The sequence below is a fragment of the Microplitis demolitor genome, chromosome 8 (genome assembly GCF_026212275.2).
Source record: "Microplitis demolitor isolate Queensland-Clemson2020A chromosome 8, iyMicDemo2.1a, whole genome shotgun sequence".
Taxonomy (NCBI): Eukaryota; Metazoa; Arthropoda; class Insecta; order Hymenoptera; family Braconidae; genus Microplitis; species Microplitis demolitor.
In genome coordinates this window covers 17084307-17106126 of record NC_068552.1, presented here as the reverse complement: position 1 = coordinate 17106126, position 21820 = coordinate 17084307, and the positions used below count along the sequence as shown (strand labels likewise).

Here is a 21820-nt window from a genome sequence, read left to right as displayed (position 1 = left end):
AGTTATTTTCCTCATAATGTTGCATTAAAAAATCTCAATATCTATTGTTTACACTGTAAAAAAAAACGGGGTAATTCCAGGCGGTGTAGGTGTTAAAATTTTCGGTGTTAAATTTCAGCAGCGAAAGTAATGTTAAAATAATACCGCCGCTGGTGTAAATATTTTATATTTTTTTATTTATAATACCTTTTTTTTTCTTACGTCCATACGTGTAATTTTTGTACACCGATGTAACACCATTATTTTAACACCGGCTACAGTGGTGTTATTTCATTTAACACCGGTCTTTTCACAGTGTAACAATAAAGAAAACTAGTTAAGCTCGTAAATCTGTTGAATTTAAGCTGTCATAAAATTGGGAAAGAAAAAAAAATGTAAAATGTTCAGTGATGCAGATAATTTCGTAGGCAAAGTAAATCCTTAGCTTTACCCTATGAACGCAATCAAGGCGGCATAGAGAGCACCAAGAAAGGATGCTACCAAGCAAAGGAGGAGTTGCAGAGAGCAAGGGGCCGCGTAGCTTCTCAAGAATCGCGATTTAAATTGAGTTTCGGTTTGATTGAGCCGCTTTCTACGAAAATACCGTAAGCTTGTGCCTTGCAAGGCGTCTTCAACGCTTATTCTCTTCAACATTAGCATTTAGATCACCCAATTTCGGTTTACTACAAAGTTGTTTTACGATTGACTGTTGAGAATCCGAGAACTCAAGATGAATTTGCCTTACTGACGATTTTATTGTCTGTCCAAACTACTCTAGTACATTTACTTGACTCTTCGGCTTTGTTGATGGCTTAGTTTGTCTGGTGGTAACTTTTTTTATCCATTCATTAAATGCTAATGCGACAATGATAATTATTATTACAGCTTGTTCGGAGGTATTTATACAAATGAATGCATTAGCGCAGACTAAAATAATGTTTAGCTTTAGGAAAACAATTGGAGAAGTGATAAACGATGTTGGTAAATTCTCTGGCAAACGATACAATTCCTCGGAGATTAGATTGTAACTGGTATGTGCTGTGTGTGCCCATGAATTTACTTCACTTCATTCAAATCCAGGCTTCTGAAATGTCAGGATGATTTAACATTATAGTTTATGCTGTGTATCACATGCAGGCTTATGTGCTATTGAAATGATAAACTTCTACTCACTGAATTTCGTATAAAAGTATTAGTGCACAGACATCTATTGCTATCGATTAAAGCTAAAATAATTTTTTATATATGTCAGTAATACTCAGTTGTAAAAACACTGCGAAAAAATTTTAGGAGTGAATGCGGAGTGGATATGATCTTAAATAAAATCCAGATCACTTCGAATCTACTCCTGATTTTTTACAGGGTACTTTTTTTTAATTAATATAAATAGGAGCCAAATAAATAGCCTATTCTTAGTTACGTTTCTAAGGGGCTCTTCTAAGGGACTTATAAATATCACGAAATTTTTCATTATTCGTCACAAATTTAATATCTTTACCACAAATAGTTGTACTAATGTAATATATATATTTTCCATTAATAAATATTAAAAAAAAAATGACAAATAAATTAATTTATTTGGGACAAATATTTCTTTCTTTCAGTGAAAGGAGCCTCGGGGTAAACTTTTTGGTGAATAGTGAGAAGTCAGGCTGTGATGGAAGTGAATATTGGAGTGGGAGTAAAAGAGGGACTTAGAGCTGAGGGAGGCAGAAGTTTTCTCGTACGGATAAAATGAGAGAAAGGTTCACGCTAATTTTCACGATCCCGTTTAAGAGGCTCGCTGAGGAAAGAAAGGGGCTGAGTTGAAGCTTAGGTATAAAAGCCCGGACAGAAAAGCGAGTGGAAACAAAACTTGGAGTTTAATATTAAAGTGGTAAGTAGCGAGTCCGTGTAAATTTGTCGAGCGAGTTTGTCGCTTTTTCCTTACCCGTCACCATTAATAATTAAGAGTAACTTACAAATTATATTTAATGCAATTGTGGAATTGTCAATTTTACCACTAATTTTATAATTACCATTATTTCATTTTATTATTTTATTTTAATTAACTAAATACATTTGGTTTAAGTTTATAAACTAAAATTACAGGTATAAAATATTATTATTTTTCGATGTCTGATTTATACACTGATGATTTTGGTCCTTAAAAATTTAGAGTTAATCATTTAATTAAGTGAAGATAATTAGACTGGACTTGAATAATAAAAAAAAATGATGACGAGATCGTTAGTGTATTAATAGATGATTATAAATTAAACATGACCTCTTAATCCTTGTAGACTTTATTATCTTGCGCCTGGGGCGAGCTGGTTGGCTTGTCACGTTCAGTCGAGTCGGGTTTGGTCGAAGATTCAGCTCGATCGTACAGATAGCTTGTCCCCCTCAACCCGCCTGGCGGCACGGTGCTGTCGTAAAAATAATCTCTCGGTCGATAAGACCTGCAACATAGGGCGCTCGGCTAGTTAAAGCATCCTTCCGCTTCGTTAAAGTGTCATTCACCTCGCACCCGAAATTGCCTCGTCATTTCTTAAAATAGCTCGCAAAATAAAAAGCTAAAATACACGACAGGGACAAAGACTGAGAACAAAAAACTAAAATAAATAAAACTAAACTAAACTGAACTGGACTAATAAAACCGCACTAAAGAGTATCTAAAATCTGGTATAACATTTAATCCTTGAAATAAATATCTCAAGCCATTGAAATTTACCGGAGCATATTTATACGCTTGAGAAGATTTAGATAGTAAGCAACGTTACTCAATATAATTGGATCTCAATGGGATTACAAGTGATCTCTTGAAGCAAAATGAATATATTTATCGACATATAAAAGTAGATTTTTGCTATTAAAACTCACCCAGAATCACGATCTCTGTTCAAGTCTTTCCAATTATCCCTGCAATAAATATAAATCAGTATTTATCACAATAATTTGAGTTTAATCAAAAAGACATTTACCCGGAGTCACGATCTCGTCCGGTATATCTCCAGCTGTCTCTATGGCCCATATAATTCCAAGCACTCGCGTATCCCCTATCATATCCTGGTCCCCAAGCGCTAGATGAGTAGTATCCTCGAGAGTCTGGACCACCTCGTCCTGAAGTTTTGTCATACCAATCTTGTCGATCCTCGTATGGACGTCTTCGGTAGTTCTTTTCATAAGGATCCCAGTAATCGTTTTCGTATCCACTTTGAGAATTCAAAAAATAAAATAGTGAAATTTTTATTCGTTAATAACTATACTGTAAAAATCAGAGTGAATCCCGAGCGGATGACTGCGTATTTGTTCAAACTCCTTGGAGTAAGATTCACTTTGAAGGGGAGTTTAGTTTAGTATAAAAACTCCAAGTGACGAAGAGAATTTTGATTTAAATAAAATCTGTAATTACTCAGAATTTACTCCCAATTTTTTACAGTGCATAGATTTTATTTCAATTCGAATTTTCTTCGTTCTGAAGTTTTGAAAAAAATCACTCCATGTACGAAATAAGAAGTTTTTATTGTGAAGTAATTTCGGACTAATCTGGATGTTATTTAAATCTGCATTCACTCCAAGGACATTAAATAAATAAACTATTAAATTAATTATATAATGACATACCGATTAGGACTAATGCGATTATAACGATCGTACCGAACATAAGGATCGTCAGTAGGTCGCCTGTCGTAAGGGTCGTGCCGATAGCCATGGCGTTGATCCAAGTTGTCGTAGCCATTGCCGCGGTCGAAAAACCGATCGTAGTTGCGGTCATATCTCATGTCATGGAGCCGATCTCGTCCCATGAGCATGTCGTATCTAGAGCACACCCAATAGCTTCATTACATGTTCTATCGAACTATTATCATTGAACACACCGGCAAACAAGCGCGCTCGATCGGATCCAGAACAAAGAGTCCGGTTATTATTATTTTTTAATTTTAAAACCAGAGATAATAATAGATCTGTGGAGGCTCTTACCGGTCGTAATAGGGTATGGGTCGGGCGGGTTCATGTCTCACATAAGGTTCAGCTCGGTCGTAGTCATAAGGTGGCCCTCGAGCTCTATCATACTCATAACCAGGTCCTTTGCGCTCGTAATCGAATGCCTGAGCAGGCACTCGGGGTCTATCGTACTCATAACCCCGTTCACGATCGTAATACTCTTCATACCTATCCCTGTATCTTCGTGGCTCTGGATCATCATCATAGTAATCATGTCTCGTTCTAGATCTCCATCTGTAGATACATTTATAAATAATTATCCAACATTACATAACTTTGATTTTTTATTATTAATTTATATGTCTTAATTACCCTCGAGATGCGGGAAGTGGCTTATTAGGATCGCAAGTGATACAGCGTTGCTCGTAATAAGCGGCATCACGGTGTTCTGGTTCGCCTCTTACCCCAATGGCACCAGAAGAAACTGACGAACCATCAGAAGCATATCTGGCAGCGTGATAGTGCTCAGAGCGAGCTTGACGGTACAAATTACCGAGAGTTGTGGCCACCAGGGGACTTTGCGTCGACGATGAGGATGAGGACGAAGAGAAAGCTGACGAAGATGATTCCTCTGGCAGGGTGCATTTTATCGGAGCACTTATCAGCACCAGAGATAATAACTGTAAGCATTATCGCGAATGGTTGCTATTAAAAAGTTGTAGCTCGTAGCCATTCATAAAGCAATAAAAATTAGTTGCTATGTATAAAATAATAATGTATGACCATAGACATGGACTCTATAATAATAACGAGTATAGTATGGTAATTTTTCAGTTTATTTTTTTCTTATGGCTCAAGTTGATGCCAAAGGGTTATTGAACGTGTCGGCATGAACACGCAATCAACCCGCACGAGCAGTAGAATGGCTCAATGGCGATATACCTCCAGCACACCAGATAGCCTAGTATATATATATATATATATATATAAAGCTTTGCGTGAGATGCACAAAAGCGCAATTACGCCGTTAACGTGGGAAAGTTCAAAGCTTCCGGGTGATACTGAAGTGGTTGGTATTAAAAAGGTGCTGGGGACCACGATGGACACTACACTCTGCAATCACCCTCGGCTTACTCTAATGGAATTTTAATACTACACATTATTTTTTTACTTTAATACATACCATGTACGTGTAATTTTATTCAACATTCTCTATTTATTTGATTATATTTTCATCTTCTACGAGGACTATTAATTAAATAAATTTACCAAAAATAAATTCCCAAGGTATGGATAGCCAAAATTATTTTTACCCAATTTATTGTGCCGGAAATTACTCAAGAATTATTTTTCTTCAAGGCTACCCCATTCTGCCTAAGTAAAAGAAGAAATTTTTTAATGGCAGTGGAGAATAAAAAAAAATTCAGCCTGTCCTCCTCTTTACTAAATAAAAATTACGGTAATTAAATGTCAGTAGACATCCGTTTGCATGACTCCAAACAAAATAATAATATTACTACTATTACTGTTCACAAAGTTGACCTTTTAAGTCAGCGTTGCTCCTTTCGGGTGTTAAACTTTGAAAATGATTTACGAGCAAGAGATCTAGTCATCTCGGTCCTCCTATCAGACTAGTCACCATGTCATTAGCATTTTATAATTAAATACCTCTCACAGGCACCGGAAATTCGAGTCCCCAAAGGCGTTCACGTCTTATAAAACAAATTTCTAAACAGTAAATATGAATAAAATCAAATAAACCTCTAAGTGTACGTTCTGACCCATAAAATTAAATAGCTTCCACTCCATTGGTCTGCGAAAACGTTTACCAGCGTCAACAAATAGCAATAAAAAATAATAAAATAATACCGAGCCACAACAAAAAATTGTTTCAACATTTTTGTGCTGCTTCGTATTTATAAATATACCGCCTCACATATAAAACGAATTCTATATACATTTTAGGGACAAACGATCTCTCTTTTCAACCTTTCTATCTCCACTAACTTCTACCCGTCTACGTCTACGTCTACGTCTACGTCTACGTCTATTTCTACCCCGTTTCTTTGGTAGTTCAAGGGACGGCAAATTAATAAAACGTTTACGCTCCGTAGCCAACCGACAAAACTCAATTAACCTGACAAAAGTAACGTAAATTTGCATTTAAATCTTAAACATTCATACTATTAGTATGTGTTGCTTGCCGTTGTCTCGCTTTTTATTATTCTTGATAAAATTTCATGGTCTCTGTAAAAATAAACTAGTGTTATATTTAATTAACGCGTCGTATTATTTAAATATTTATTTTTAAAAACGTGAATTTATTTTTTCAGGCGAGTGATTAATTTGAATGAGTTTAAGGCCCAACGCACATTCCGTTGTCCGGTTTCAGCTTTTACTTTTATACAAATGTGTTTTATATGAATCGGATCGAACATAATAACATTGAAAGTGTGTAATAGTGGGGCTTTTGTGATGCTAAATTCCGCGGTAGATTAATGGGAGGACGGTAAAAAGCCTCACTGTCATTACTTTGTATTTATCTCCGTAAATCGATACCTCGTTTACTGTATTTTGTATTTAAAACTTTACAACGCGGATTTTAAAATCGAAGTCACTGTTTTGTAAATGTTTGTCTATTAATGATTTGTGATTAAAAAAAAAAATTGACTGTGTAGTTTTCGTTTATTCTCGTTTTTCAATCTCTTTATTCCTTATTTATAGAAAATCGATGACCTATATGCCGCCTGTCTGCAATACTGAGATTTTAATATAACTTTATGTCAATCTCCGGTAGCTTTGTAAAGATTACATTTTTTTTTTTTTATTTATTTTTTTATCAATGTCGAACAAAATTTGACGATTTCAATTTTTCAGTAAAAAAAAAAAATTCGACCCTAGTTTGGCTGCTGAATAAAATTAAAAGTTTTTCGATTAAATTGACCGGGTGATTAACAGTTAATGAGGAGCAATTGAAAGTTTATCAAAGAAAATTATTCATGCACAAAAACAATTAAGTCGTCAGCGAGAGCCGAACAATGAGCAAAGTACACACAAGTTATTTTTTTTTTTTATTTTTATAGCAAGAAAGTAAAATAAATTTAAAAATATTACAGGAAAAAAGTTGAATTCTAATAAATCCTGTGGAGCGAGAATTATTAAATGTAAAATAAAAGATATCAAATGTAAAAAATAACAAAAAGTAGATCCAGAAAAAAAAAAGTTAACAAGAGCATAAAAATTTTTACTGCTCGTGAAGCTCGAATAGAGAAAATAAATCACTGTAGCAAATGAGCCTGTAGAATAAGAGAGGAAGTAGTCGTAGCGTATTTTTTTTTTTACAAAGTTCATATGTATATACATGTACATATATATAATATATTTTTTGGGCATGGTTATTATTATTTAGTTTTATTACAGAGCCGGGTTTTGGTCGACTCGTGGCCGTAGTTCAAGGCACTCCATTAGCAGACAAAATCCCTGTATTTGCGCGGCAGGTGAAATAATAAGACCGGATATGATGTCATGCAAGTGTGAGTAGTCAGAGAAAGAAGCAAAGGTACGCGTGCGTACAATGAAATAGTTAATATATTGTAGTGAACACGCTATCGCTATTGCTTTTGCTTTGGTCCTGTTACTGGTGATGGTGATGGTGCTGGTGCTGGTACTAGAGCTCGACATCTAGCTACTGTACATCAACCGATAGTTGACCTGACCATTATTCTCACCACAATGTACTTCCTTTTATCAGAACACCACTAACACATTACGACACATACACACCTATATTATTATTATTTGTTACTAAAAACATTTCTAGCCTTTTTACGTACTTCATTTCCTAAATCCATTCTAACCAGGCTTCCTTTCCATTATTTTATTCTTTCATACGACACGATATTAAATAATATAAATAAAGTGTAGAGAAGGGAAAAACGCTAAATCATTTACTTTTTACTTATATTCATAAAAATATATCACTTATTTTTAACTGTTACAGTAGAAAATTTTTTTTTTTTTTTAAATTTTAAAAACTGGGCATTTTTGTATAAATCTAAGTTATAAAGATCATCTATAGTACAATTAATGAGATATTTCAATAATTTTTTTTTCCAACGTACCCGCGGGTAATAAGGCCTAAGTGACAGAAATGATATTTAAAATAATCGCTTCCGCTAAAGACTACTCAAGTAAAAGGGTCTTGCATAGAGATGTTACAAAAAATTTATAGAATCCTGATACCACGTTCCCTGTCTTCTATATTTCATCATCCGTCATATGATGTCATGGCGCAGAAGAAATTTTAAAAAACAATCTAGTCTTCTGACTCTAAAAAAGTATTGTTGCTAAATTTAAGTGATGATTTTTCTCTAATACCAATTTTATTAAGTATAGTTAAACTATTCCCGTTTGTTTAACCTGTAGGCCTTATTACCCTGCCATTTTTTGTTTTTTTATGGTAAAAATTACCATTACTTGATTACATTTCATGGCTAATGTATTGAAATAAAGATTAATGATACAATTCGATAATTAAATACAATATTTTCAATTCTATTAAAAATATCCCTTACACGGAGAAAAAATTATAGTAACTGTTCCTAGTACGTTTATGAAATATCATCCCATACCGTTATGGTAATGATTACTTGGGATTATGGGATATAGACCCATACTTTCTGGGGAAAGTTCCATAAGTATGGGAGCAATTCCTATCATTATGGTAACAGTTCCCATATCGCTTGTAAAAAAATCATGGTAATGATCACCATACTCATAGGAATAGTTCCCATAAGCAAATAGGAACCAATCCTATAACCACATTGTAACGGTTCCTATAATATTATGGTAACCATTCCCATAATATTATGGTAACGATTACCATAACATTATAGTAACCATTACCATAATTCCATAGGAACTATTCCGATACTATATGGAAATTACACCCATAATTATAGGAATGATTACCATAATATATATGGGTGCCGTTCCTATAATGAACATTTGAAAAAAACCGGTTACCATGCAGTATGGGAACCATTCCCATAATATATTGTAACTGTTACCATAATTTTCTCTCCGTGTAGCTAGGCCTTATTACCCACCGGCACCTTATTGTTTGCACCAACAAATCCTTTTTTTTCTCTGTGCCTTCTTATAAAATTTTTTTCAGTTAATTTAAAAAAAATATCAAAAATTTAAAAGATTCCATGTTGCCCACATCACCCCAACATTTTATTAAAAGAATAAAATTATATATTTTATACTTTAATCTCATCATTTATTTTTAGCTAATACAGTGTCGGCTCTGCTGTTTTACTTTTATTTTTAACCCATTATACGTCGTTATGTGCTTGTTAGCGGAATAAAAAACTTTAAAAAGGTTCGTTAGTTTACTAAGTATTTTTTTTTTTATTATTTTTTTTTTTGGTAAGCACTATACTTATATCCGCTAATGACAATATGATATACATTAAATATTTAAAAAATAAAAAAGATGGGGTAACTTTTAAAAAATACTTGAAACAAAATTTTAATGCAGCTTTAAATTAAAATGTTTGCGTTCCCTTCGCAGTGTGCACGTCAATAAAATATCATAAAGAGAACGTTTTAATTGCTGCATCACTATGGAAAACATTTGAGTACACGAGCGTAGTTATGATAATAAAAACAAAATAAAAAGATATATTTTGTATGAATATCCACCAGCGCGTGTACAAAGGACATAATATTTTTATATTTTTTCAGAATTCATTTGAACATAAAGAAGAATATATTCCATGCATCGCTGATCAGGTTCAACGAACAGTGTCAATAAACTTTTACATCCTTACGACTGAATTACCTGATTTAAAAGCTAAACTATCATCTGATGAAATTTTTCACATGAAAATGGAAAATTCAGATGTGAAAATTCTTAAAAATAAATAAAAGTCGAACGAGTGATTACCGATCGGAAAAACAGGTCAGATTGAAAGAGTCTGATTGCATGATTGTTACAAACTGTAAATGGTGTGAAATCGAAATAAAAAAAAAAAAAAAAAAAAAAAAAAAAAAAAAGTACAAATTGTAAAAATGCGAATGAATAAAAGCAGAGTAGTAAAATCTCGACGTGAGACTCGTTTTGCTTTTCTCATCCAGGTCGCGCCTCTTCTCTTCTCCTCTTTTATGCTCTCATTCAACGATCGATTAGTTTGCATTGCAACGCGATACGGGCACTACTAAAACGGTAATGGCACCCGACTCACAACTGCTCCAGCCACCCCGACTCCTGTCCCAACTACTGAATCTTCCCTCCGACTACTTCTTGCTGTAAATATCCAGTCTATTTTTTTTTTACTTATCTCTATAACTTTGAGCAGCTAAACTGCCTCGATTAACTCGCCGGCAAGGTAAATCCGAGTTACTAACAATTTATGCCAAATAAAAACTCGTAAACATAAATATTAAGAAAAATAAAAAAATTATAATTAAATTAATGACTTTGTATAAACTAATGTAATTGCGAGTATTATCAATTAAATGTTATTGATTGCGAGCAGTTAATCGACAGATAAGCACTACTCTGTAGCTGCAAATGCTTTGTTCGGCAACTGCTATTGACTTTCTGCCCTCCATTAATCTTACATTGAAGAATTACAACCGGATAATGGAAAAGTTCTTTACACTCCACGTCTCAACTTGTTAACGATATTAATCCTCAAAGAAAAAAAAAGAAAAAAATTTGCACTGCAACTTTTGTTAAAAAAAATTTACTCAACGCATTTTGTTTTATTTAAACTTTTTTGTAACGGATGAATAAAAAATTGAGGAAGGAAAAAAAAATAAAATTGAAATTAATCCAAAGCTGCCGGGGCTATGAACTAATCCGCGGATCAACGACGTAAGACAGCTTTACTTTTCTTTTCTCATACAGCTCATGTCATCTAGTGGTTTTTCTTTCGACCGAACTGTACTACCACACACATCTACACATATCCACATTTCTTACTTCTATTTCGTTATTTTTTACCATTTCTTTTCCCAGAGGTTTATAGAATTTATCGCGGACCCAATTAGACCGAGTGCCAGACACTGTCCGTTGGGTATCTGGTACCTCAGAGAAGTTATATATCTTGTTTGATTTAACTTTATCAATGTTATACCAATATTTTTTTTATATTTAATTAAAAGATATTTTTTAAGTAATAAAGTGCTGACTTACCAAGTAATTAAAAAAATTATTTTTTACAGCACTAAAGCCCATAATTGCACGTGTTCGCGTCCGCGACCTCCTACTGTTTGAGCGAGTTAAAACATACCGCAGGTTGTTTTATAGCCTCTGTTGACCTTGCTCGTGTGATCCCCTGCAAGAGCGACTCTGCTGCTGGTAACAATCCTTCCATTCAGACGCTACTGTTGTATACACAACAACAAGAACACTGTGTTTTTTTTTTGTTTGTACGGAGATATCGGGATCGCACATCGCCCTTTTCACGCGCCAACCCACCCGTAAAAACTCGTTTCGGTACTCCGATCACGACGGAAGAGACCTCGCACGTCACTTCCATCCCCCAAGAGTCCGTCAAGACGTCTGTTTGTTTTGCACTTATGTTATTACCCTCTGGGTAAAATAATTCAATGAGTCTCTATCGGGAAAAAGTAAAAAAAATTAATCAAATTTACTGTTGATAATAAATTTGAATATATTTAAATTTTTTTAAACAGCAAATGTTTACACAATAATTAGAGAAGGGGTTCGATGGCAATAGCAAAATGACTTGTCGAGTGCAACAAAGTTTGAAAACGGAAATGCGCAGAGCGGACACAAAACTGGCTGGTGGTTTTGTTGCTCAGCTCTCGCTCTCGGGTGGCAAAGGCTAAGCAGGTTCCAAATTAGAATGGGATATTGGCAGGAAGTAGAGTAGAGCAGAGAGGTAACAACTCCTGGGGATCACGTTGGGAATTCAGAATCGTAGGAGGGTGTCACGGTTGCCGCCTCCACTGGATGCTCCAACAAACTTGCGGCCTTACATCGAGCTGTGAGCCGTGAGAGTCTTCCACGTGTAAAGTTATATATTTTTGGTTTCGATTCTATTGTCAATTCATGACCCAAATTCATGAATATTCAATTCGAACACAATAACTTGACTATAAAAAAAAAAAAAGTTATAATTATTTTTTCTTATTTATTTATGAATAAAACGGAGATTTGATTTTTTTAAACGATTGTTATTTTTTAAAATTATCGATAATAATCAAGGAAAGTCATTAGTGAGCAAGCGTGACGTTGCGCCATTTTCTCTCGTATTTTTTTTTCTTTTATTTGAACGCATTAGAGGTCAGAGGAAGTGAAGAAAAACTTACTTCCTCCGCCGACTTGTTTTTTTTGTCGATATCGAATAACTATCGGCTCAAGATTACAACGATAGCTTAATATAAAATGAGAAATTGTTTTTTTTTTCTATTTCTAAATTAAAAGATGGTAGAAGAAATAGTGGTTAAATTATTGATATTGTTTAGTATCGTACAGATAATGTAAGAAGTGATAGCTCTGCTCAGCTCTCGTAGCCTTTTAAATTTATAACGCTCTTGAGAGCAAGAGACGATTGCCGTGAAATTTGTGCTGCTCGTACATATTCTATATATCTCCCAAAGGAACTTAAAGTTTTAACCTCTCAACGATGGTTTTTATCCTCGTAATGTTATCAAATGGAAAATAATATTCAATAATATAATTGGGTTCAATTATTTTTCCTTATACGGAACCTAGTCATGATCACAAAAATTTCTCTTTCCAAAGTCGGAAAAAGTTTAAAAAAGTAAAATCGATGTTTTATAAATTAATTGGAGACTACAGGTTTTGAATAGATAACGAGGTAAGAGAAATTGAATAAGACGACAGGTGAGGACAATGTTGCATGCATGCCGTTAACGATATTCTGGCGCACACAGAATAGCCAATCAGCACTTGCTGTAGTTTAAGTTATACAGTACACGGTACAAAGCACTAGCATCAGTTCAGCCAATACTGATTCAAAGGTCGTGAGGCCCGATTCAATAGAATAAAACCCCTAGTTATATCTAACTACCCGATAGCAGATAAGAGAGTGAGAGAGAGATGAGAGTGATGTGGTCACCGAACAATCTACCTCGGCAAAGTGATTGGCAAGCTACGAGCTAGACTTCCAAATGATTCTACCTATTCTGAATACACAATAAACTACCTTCCGCATACATCGATGTATAGTATAGTATATGTATTAGTATGCCCATGTACACATGTATATATTGTGAATAGATCCCATGGGAAGTTGGCTGCTCAGTTAGAAGGAAATTTAGATACTCGTAGAATACACAACCTCGTACTCACAACAACATGCTAGCATTGCACTTGGCGACGTTAATCAACCTAAATCGGCTTAATATATTACTGTGGTGGCCATTAATTTTACTAGCTCTAGTCAATCTAGTAACAACCGTTATTATGCCACCAATCATCGTGCAATTTGTGGATTTTATACAGTAACATCAATTACCTCGTCTTCTGATGATCGATTATAATTCTCATGTCATTTCACTTGACTAATGTCAATGTTTGTCTATTGATTGATCTGCCGCAAGCTTAAAGTGTAAAAAAATAAAAAATATGTGAGCCGTCAATCCGCCCTTGACCAGATGACAAAAGAGCGTTAAATTTTTTCAATGGTCGCTCTTTTACAGACTTATCCTAAGTCGAAAATCATGAAAAAATTTCACCAAAAGTTGTGATTTTTAAAATTTAAACCTTAGTGCAATTTTTGCTGCTGCATCAAGACACGTCCCTGTAGCAGCTACAGGACAGCTTTATTGTAAAGCTACAGAACTTGGCCCGTAGCTGCAACAGTTCTTTTATTTCCGTGGACGCTTCTATAAATCATTTGTATTTATTTATTATTGGCGGCAATCAATAAAATTTAAAACGGGTAATGAATTATTTTTCCGTCAAACCCAATGACAATAATCCTTTCAGTACTTTGATGTGATTGAAATCATCGGAGAGAAATATGTGCTATAGGGAAATAGTATACTATAGTCGATAAAACGGTTCGATCTGTAAATTTTAACAAACGATTTAATCAGTGCGGAAGTGATTGGTTTGTTCATAAGCAATGAGGTCCGTATTATTATTATGGATACTCAGTAAACATATTCGTAATGCGATACAACAAATCGTCACCGGTGAAATATCTCTATGCACAAATACGTACACACATGCAACATAAATAAATATATATAGATTTATAAAAGCATTTGGTTAATTTTATGAAATATTGTAACTGCGATATGTAAAAGCTTTTCCACTCGGTGAACTATATTTACAATTGGATATTTTACGAACGCGTCCGACTCTTTTAACTGATATTCACTCTCGCGTTCTGTCCTCTTTGCTTTTCTATTATCGTCTTTCTCTTTTCCATCTGCACTCTCTACATCCCTTGAACAAATGAGATTATCGTAGCATCAGAACCGCATATATGATTTTAATTGACCCAACGTACAAATCAAAACTTAATTTAATCTGCAAGTCTGCATCATCCATCTCCGAGCGAGATCTCGGTTAAATAATTAAAACCTAATTTCAAATTCCCTTTTAATTCAATTTAATTTTCAACCTCAGTTTTATATAATTAATAAATACTGAATAATAGTTTTTGTTTAGTGGTTTATTTATGCATCGCGATTCCCAAGATAGTTTCACACAAGTAATTAGTGTTAACTATTCAGGACATGTGGTATTCAATTGCTAATATTTCCTCGGTTGGAATATAATAAAACAATATGATAAACTATAATACCCAAAGAATAAGTATTTCGTCTTCATAACAAAAGACAGGATAGCGAAAAATTTCGTTACAGTGACAAATATTATAAGCTTATGGCAATAAATAAAATTGTGACGAAATTGAGCAGTCGATTGGTTATACGAAAACACATGATATTCGTATAATCTTAGAAAAATATATCAAAATATGAAATTATTAGGCGACAACCTAAGACGCGTTCCTGATGACCTGCTACGCAAAAAAAATTATGTTAGCACGAATGGAAAGTGATTGATTTTCAATGACGAGAACTGTTGCCGTTGACAATGGGGACCAAAAATTTGGTCAATGCTATAAATTTATTCTATTTTAACAAATTAATTTTTTTAGTTACAAGTGAGTTACAAGACTATCGTTATCATAAGGCATTGTCCGTTCTCCGTATATCGAGACAGAAGTTTGTTACCGTAAGTTCTCTTATCTTCTGGTCACAAAAAATTTTATTTTGTGTAGAGAATTAAACTCGAAATCAACCATTTCTATTAGTAACTTAGTAACAGCAAACGGAAATTTAATATTCATAATTTAATTTACGAGCAAATACGAGCTGAGTAATCGATTTATATTGACAAATTTGCATGAAGTGGTATTTGAAATTTGTCTATTCATTTTTTATCTAAATTACGGTTCTCAATAAAATTCAAATTTGGAATCAATTATTTTTTGAAAATTGTAAAATGAACTTTGTTTCAGTAGAGATTGAAAATAAATAAAAATTATCCCATAAAATAACTTTTTCTGTTTTGCTTCAATAATTCGCTTGTATGACTTTATTTTAGCGCTACATGCACCAGAAAAATCGGGATAGTCGCGTATGTAACAAAATATAAGTATGGAACAAAACTAAACGCACGGTAGTGGGAAGACTGAAATTCCTAGAAAAATTTTCCTACGTCCCCTAAAAAAAAAATAATAATTTAAGGCTTTTAGTTTTTACAAAATAGTCTTTGAAAAAAAAATTGCGTAATTCTGTGACCTGAATAATGTCGTGTGAGCAATATTTGAAGACTTTAAAAGTGGTTTCATAGAGAAGACGGCCAATGCCTTAAGGCTATGCTTTCTCATATATATGTACAGCACACGGGGTTAAGAGGACGCGATCCGGAAATTGTGACCACAAAGGGAAAAAAGAAAGCTGACTCATGGAAGCTGAATTCTGTGAAACTTAAAAGAAAATCTTATTCTACGAGCTACATGACATTCTGCAGACTCTGCATGACATCTACTCGTTCTGGCACCTGACTCTAGAATTAAAAATACATATATAAACCTTTCTTTGCTACCGCATCACATAAAACTCTGAAAGACATTATGAAAACTTAATTATCTAATTTTAATTATAAACTTTATTACAACCCTATTTATCTTTGATACTTATACTTGGAACATCACTTTCGAGTGACATAATTGCTCATACTTGGACATCTCAAACATAATCTTGAACTTTTCTTTTGAATTTTTTTCCAACATTCGTTATAACTACTTTTGAAAAAAAAAAAAAACTTTCTATCCAATGGCTTTACTTTGATCAGTTGATTCAGTTTTTTTTAACCTCGATATAAAATTATCAACTGCTAATTAAATTTTCAATTTTCATAAATTTTTCATTAAATTTAAAACGAGCTGCAAATTAAATAATTGTTATATTTTTATTTTCTCACTAGCTTATACTTACAAAAATTTAACGAGCCCATGGTCAATCTATAGAAAATACAAAGAAAATCTATAAAAATTCTGTAGAAAATTTATAGAAGATCGGGATTCACTGACTTATGCTGATTTTCCCATTTTTCATGTAAACTTTATAACTATCATCAAATTCCGTAATAATTTGTCGATTTTTTAAATGAACAAACCTTCAAAAATTATTCAGAGATTGACAAATGCCCAAAACTCCTGTAGCAGTAAATCAAATTACATTTTATTCTCTACATTTCATATAAACAAAAAAAAAAAAATAAAACTGGAAATAAAAATATCAGCTTTGCTGTCATAACTATTCAAGATAAAAAAAAGCCGAGATGAAAGCTGCTGGTTTACGTCCTCAAGTAGAGTTAGGACACGACGTTAAAAGCAAAACTCAAACTCAAAAAAGTAAACTTGTGTGTTAGTATGTAAGTTTGAAACTTTATATTTTTTCCCGTCAACAAACTCCGTCTCCGCTGTCCTTTCAAGCGTCTTCAATGATTTATCTGCGAGTTGAAACGATCTCCGAGACTTTTCGTGCCCAACGAGGATACAAAACTTGTAACCCATCAAATATCCGCTTTTCTCAGCTCTAATCCGACAGCTTTAATTACTTATGAAATCCTCAGCTAATTATGATTAATTCCCACAACATCTTGCGCTCGGTAAAATATGACAAGGGGTTATGAAAAATGTTATTTTTTATAGAGAAAAAAATTTTTTATTTCCAATTATTTTCAGCGTTCACAATTTTTATGTTTTATTTTAGTTTTTTTTCACACGTGAATTATCACGTGCACATACACATAAAAATCCCATAAATTATATTATGAAATTAAAATTCTGCGAAATTACTCCTGTGATATTTGTGCAATCTAATTGACATTGAGTGGATGAACGTTTATTCGCCTGTACAAATTCTGATTTATTCATTCATTTATTTATTTATTTATTTTATATATATATTTATATATTTATATTTATAATTATATTTATATAAATAACTTAATATTTAACAAATCACATTTTACAAATACATAACGACACTTATTTTATTTAAATAAATTCTAACAACAATAAATCTTAATCATGAATTTACAAAAAAAAAAAAATAAATAATTAGTAAGCTCAGTATTAAAAAAAAAATAAATTATCCGTAACAAGTAATAAAATTTTCTCAATAAATAAATTCTCCCAATACAAATATCGGACGGGAGAGAATCACATTATAAAAATTCATCATTAATTAATATATAAATTAATAAATCTTATCACTAATTAATAATTAATAATAAACTTCCACACAGATTAAAAATTTTAATCTCAAGAATCGATCAGTACATTTCAATACTTTCATTAAATTTATACACGATATTTACAGGAATTAAGACACCAATTGATCATATCAGGTCTGATTAGCCGGCTTATCTTGGCTGGGTAATTTATCTTTCACTTGTTCGTCCTTGGGCCGGGACCCGGGCAGCCTGACTTTGTCTTTTTTGGGCAGCGGTTGCGCAGGAACAACTTTTTTCTTCTTTTTCTTGGTCTGAGTCGCCTTGAGATTCATCGCCTGGCTCGCGATGTCGTCGCGAAACGCCAGGAAGCCCAATTGTGCGTGGGAGGCCTCGTTCAACGCCCGCGAGCGTATGCACGCGCGATATTGATCTGTCGATAATTTCTGTCCCGGACCACCTGAGCAAACCTGAAACGACACAATCAAATATTGACCATAAAAATCATATAATTAATTAATTAATTAATTAAATTTTAATTCATTTTATAGCGAACTGTTCTATAGAAACAATTGAATCTAATTATAATTGATTGGAGTTTTAAAAAATTTAATTAAACATTAATTACGATAATGACGTTGAATAATAAGTATGAATCGCCTTTCATACGAAAATATAGAGCAGAGAATATTAAACGAGTATATAACAAAAGGAATGTATGTTGTAGGGAAATAGAGATGAAGGAAGAAAGCTTGGTAGAATTCCCTGGCTGTGAAACTACAAGTTTAGTCCACTTGGATCCTTAATTGCCTGGGCTTAGAACGACACCGTGAGTGCTGTGATTTCGACCGTCGTTTGCGACAAGTGGAACCTTGACAGCCAACTCTGTTTAGTTGGCTCTATAGGACTCATACCCATTTACATTTTCATCATATGTATGTATATATATATATGTATCTGTATATATATATATATATATATATATGGTGTAATATGGAACCATTCTCTTAATTCCGAAGGCACGCTCACGTACCCAAACACCAACATCGGCTCGCTTTATTCATACTATAATATTTGTCTAGGTCTGATTGCCCGACCGGCATTCCCATGGTTAAATATTAAGTACTCTTTCTTACTATGAATTACTAAGTACAGAATATATTTAAAACGTCGCCGTTTCATATGTAGAATTTAAATACATAATTTAAGAGATTAATTTGAATGAATTTTTTAGTCGAATACGGTCGAGTTTTCATTAAGAGAATGGATTACCCGGTGATTAAAAAATAAATTAACAGCTTAATTTGAAAGTAAATTGAAAATATTTATTTTAATAAACTGGAACAATGAAAAACATTATGAAGATTTAAATTATCATGCGAGTAAAAAAGCTTTTGAGGTTAAAATATTTAATAAAAATGTCAGTTTAATTTTTTTTTGAGACGGATAAAGGAGTAGGTTGATAAAAGGGAGGGCAGGGTAGCGGGGACTAAGGTACCGGTGCAGCGATTGTGGTACTCAGTGCGAGGTCATTCATACAAGCCATCGAAATAATCGCGGCTCGCTCTATTGACTCGATGGAATTTCATATAAGCAAGTGGTATGCCGAGGGAAACTAGTGCATGGAAGAACGGACGAACGGAACTATTCGGGCAGCTCGAAAATTGCTCGAGCAACCGGGTTTCAAACGCGAGCATGTCCATGTGGAACTCGGACCCCTTTGTCGCCGCAATGTACACTAGTACACACACTCACCAGGTCCACTTGCGCACCTACACGTGCATCTACTAACAAAGCTAATCCAGTAGTCGTAGAACCGAGCTGAGTGCTCTGTCTGATCCATTAACTAACACCAGTGTCTAACAATGTGAAATCCAGCTATTCCGAAGCTCTGCCCTCAATATACACATCCCATTTTATCCTCCCAGCCCTAGACAAGTTTTAAGTCAATTATTTATTTTTACAACTTTACTTTTATCTTTTATTTAACTTTGTTTTCGTGTGTTTGTTATGTGAGACTATTGTAGATTTTTTTTAACTAAAATAAAATGCAGCCTCGACGATAAGTTTAATTATACGTAAATGACTTTGGAAGTTCTCGACCTCAGTTTCTCGCCTCACGCCTTTAAGCAACGAGCCGGGTCTAACGACCCCGTCGACACACCAGACGACGCCAGGTCTCTTATACATTCTATTCTCTTCCCTACATCCGATCCCCCGGCTTTTAATTCCGATCGATGCCTGGCTTATTAGCAACCAACTTTCGATAATCTCATTATCCGGGACCCATAGCACACCAGGTTATCTCCCGATGACTTAAGTAAACGAGATCCCCGGACACCTTCTACGATGAGTAGCTAACCGACTAAATTGTTATCACCAGATTTTGGTCATATTACTTACTCACCTTAATTTACTTCCTGTATTAAATTTTACATTTTTTAACTCAGCAAATAATTCACGATAAGTTTAAATTACAGAGGCAAAGAAATAAAATTAGACTTAAATTACTGGAGACGGGCACTGTAGAATATCTATCCGAGTAATTTATTATTTTTTTTTTTTTTGATCTTTTTAATTAATGTACATACTTTCATTTCATTAATATTGAATCAATTTATAATGAGTTTTATTTACTTTTGATAAAAAAAAAAAGTTTTTCGAGACAAGATAAATTTAATTTTATAAAATTAAAAATATGCACATGTAGAAAATCAAAAAAGCTATAAGTGCATTTTTTCGAAATATTTTTTTTTTTTTTAATTTATCATTTTTAGACAATTTTAAAAATTATTGGACGTAAGCTAATTTTAGTATCATGCATTTTTTTTAATTTTTTTGATGTCCCATTTTACCCTGAGTATTTGATTTGATTTCGAAATCTATAGCAATAATCAGCACCAAGTTTATTTCAAAATACGAATAATAAACTTATAGTAGGGGTTGTAATTATTAATTACGAAGAGCAATTGTTTATTAAAAACAGTAATTTTGAACAAAAAGTTTCATCATTTCTACCGCCTGCTGTGATTATTATCCATTTTTCAGCCCCTATTTTTTCCATACATAGAAAAGTCTTTTCATTGAAACTGTTTTCAGTATCGATAATTGCGATATTTATTCATGAATAGCTTCGTTAATCCATTGCGAAATATTTTTAATATTTTTTGTAGCATATTATCCGTGAGCATAAATATCCGTTCAATGATGACAAAATATAACTGCAACCCTCTGGTGCAAAAAATAAAAATCCATTCAAATATTAAGGCAGTAATTTAAAATAATAAAAACTAGAAAATGGCAGTAAAAAATAAAAAAGTGTCCAACAATAACGGCAGGAAGGGGATATTTAAAACCAATAAAAACTGATGGTTCATTCAAACATACTATTGTGGATGTGAAACTGTAAGTTTAAACCTAGGAAAGAATTCAACGAGCAAACTGTTTCAGTTGCAAAGCTCGGCTGACTTTACGAGAATTACTCTACTTTTTCCTCGGTTACGACTCGCCTGGGCTTTTACGGCAGAACGGGGATCCCATATTCTTTGGGAAACGGCGTCGAGACTGCGGAAATGTACTCACAACAATACAACCCACAAAACGATATATACCATTACTCGTTATTTCCTGCATATTGTCAACCGTATCAACTTGCCTAATGCCCACAGCCTCTGGTTACATTTTCCTATTTATTATTTTTATTTCTTTACTACGCCATCTAGTAACAGTAACAATTAGTACTGATGGGTAAATATAATCCCGAGTCAAAAAACACATTCCAGATTCCAGTTCGAGTCTCAAAATACTACGTGAGATATTTGAGGGGCAAATTGGACTTTGGGCATTGAGAACTGTGTGATAACTTATTTTTCGAGGGTTAGGAGAGCTTTGTTAGAATTTAAAACCAATGAAGAGTTTGCAAGAGCGGCAATATCATGTAATTTTCGACTCGTAAAAAAATTTATAAAAATACCTTTGGATGCCATATGTGGAAAATTCCAGGATCTGTTGCTCTGACAACTTTAATATTACTCCTGACGTATTTGCGATAGAGAGTTACGTCTTCGCCGCCCCATCCCACGATGTCTTCGTCAAATCCCCGAACTCGGAGAAAATCTGACCTGAACAAACAAACAAAGAGCACTTTGA

General features: G+C 33.6%; 2 protein-coding genes across 2 annotated transcripts in view; both read right to left on the bottom strand.

Annotated features, from left to right (window-relative positions):
- Positions 1-2094: 2094 nt before the first annotated feature.
- LOC103578839 (uncharacterized) lies at positions 2095-11174 on the bottom strand. Its single transcript, XM_008560046.1, has 7 exons — positions 11114-11174; positions 4279-4586; positions 3943-4200; positions 3586-3780; positions 2943-3173; positions 2842-2880; positions 2095-2420 (listed from the first exon to the last, which is right to left on the bottom strand). The coding sequence occupies exons 1-7, from the start codon at positions 11153-11155 to the stop codon at positions 2249-2251; spliced, it is 1245 nt and encodes a 414-aa protein (XP_008558268.1). The 5' UTR covers positions 11156-11174; the 3' UTR covers positions 2095-2248.
- Positions 11175-17749: 6575 nt separating this feature from the next.
- Positions 17750-21820, bottom strand: part of LOC103578840 (chondroitin sulfate N-acetylgalactosaminyltransferase 1) — a 43598-nt gene continuing 39527 nt past the window's right edge. Inside the window, exons 8-9 of the mRNA XM_053741226.1 lie at positions 21645-21792; positions 17750-18141 (exon numbers count right to left, since the gene is read on the bottom strand). Of these exons, the coding sequence (XP_053597201.1) occupies positions 17845-18141; positions 21645-21792 (445 nt within the window). The 3' untranslated portion in view covers positions 17750-17844. The remainder of the gene's footprint in view (positions 18142-21644; positions 21793-21820) is intronic.

Bases quoted from the DNA above. Each gene is read 5' to 3' on its own strand.
- LOC103578839 (XM_008560046.1), bottom strand. From the start codon at position 11,155: ATGGGCTTTAGTGCTGTAAAAAATAATTTTTTTAATTACTTG. The intron at 2,881-2,942 runs GTAAATGTCTTT...TATTTATTGCAG, and splicing joins GGACGAGATCGTGACTCCGG to GGATAATTGGAAAGACTTGA. The intron at 2,421-2,841 runs GTGAGTTTTAAT...CCTATGTTGCAG, and splicing joins AACAGAGATCGTGATTCTGG to GTCTTATCGACCGAGAGATT.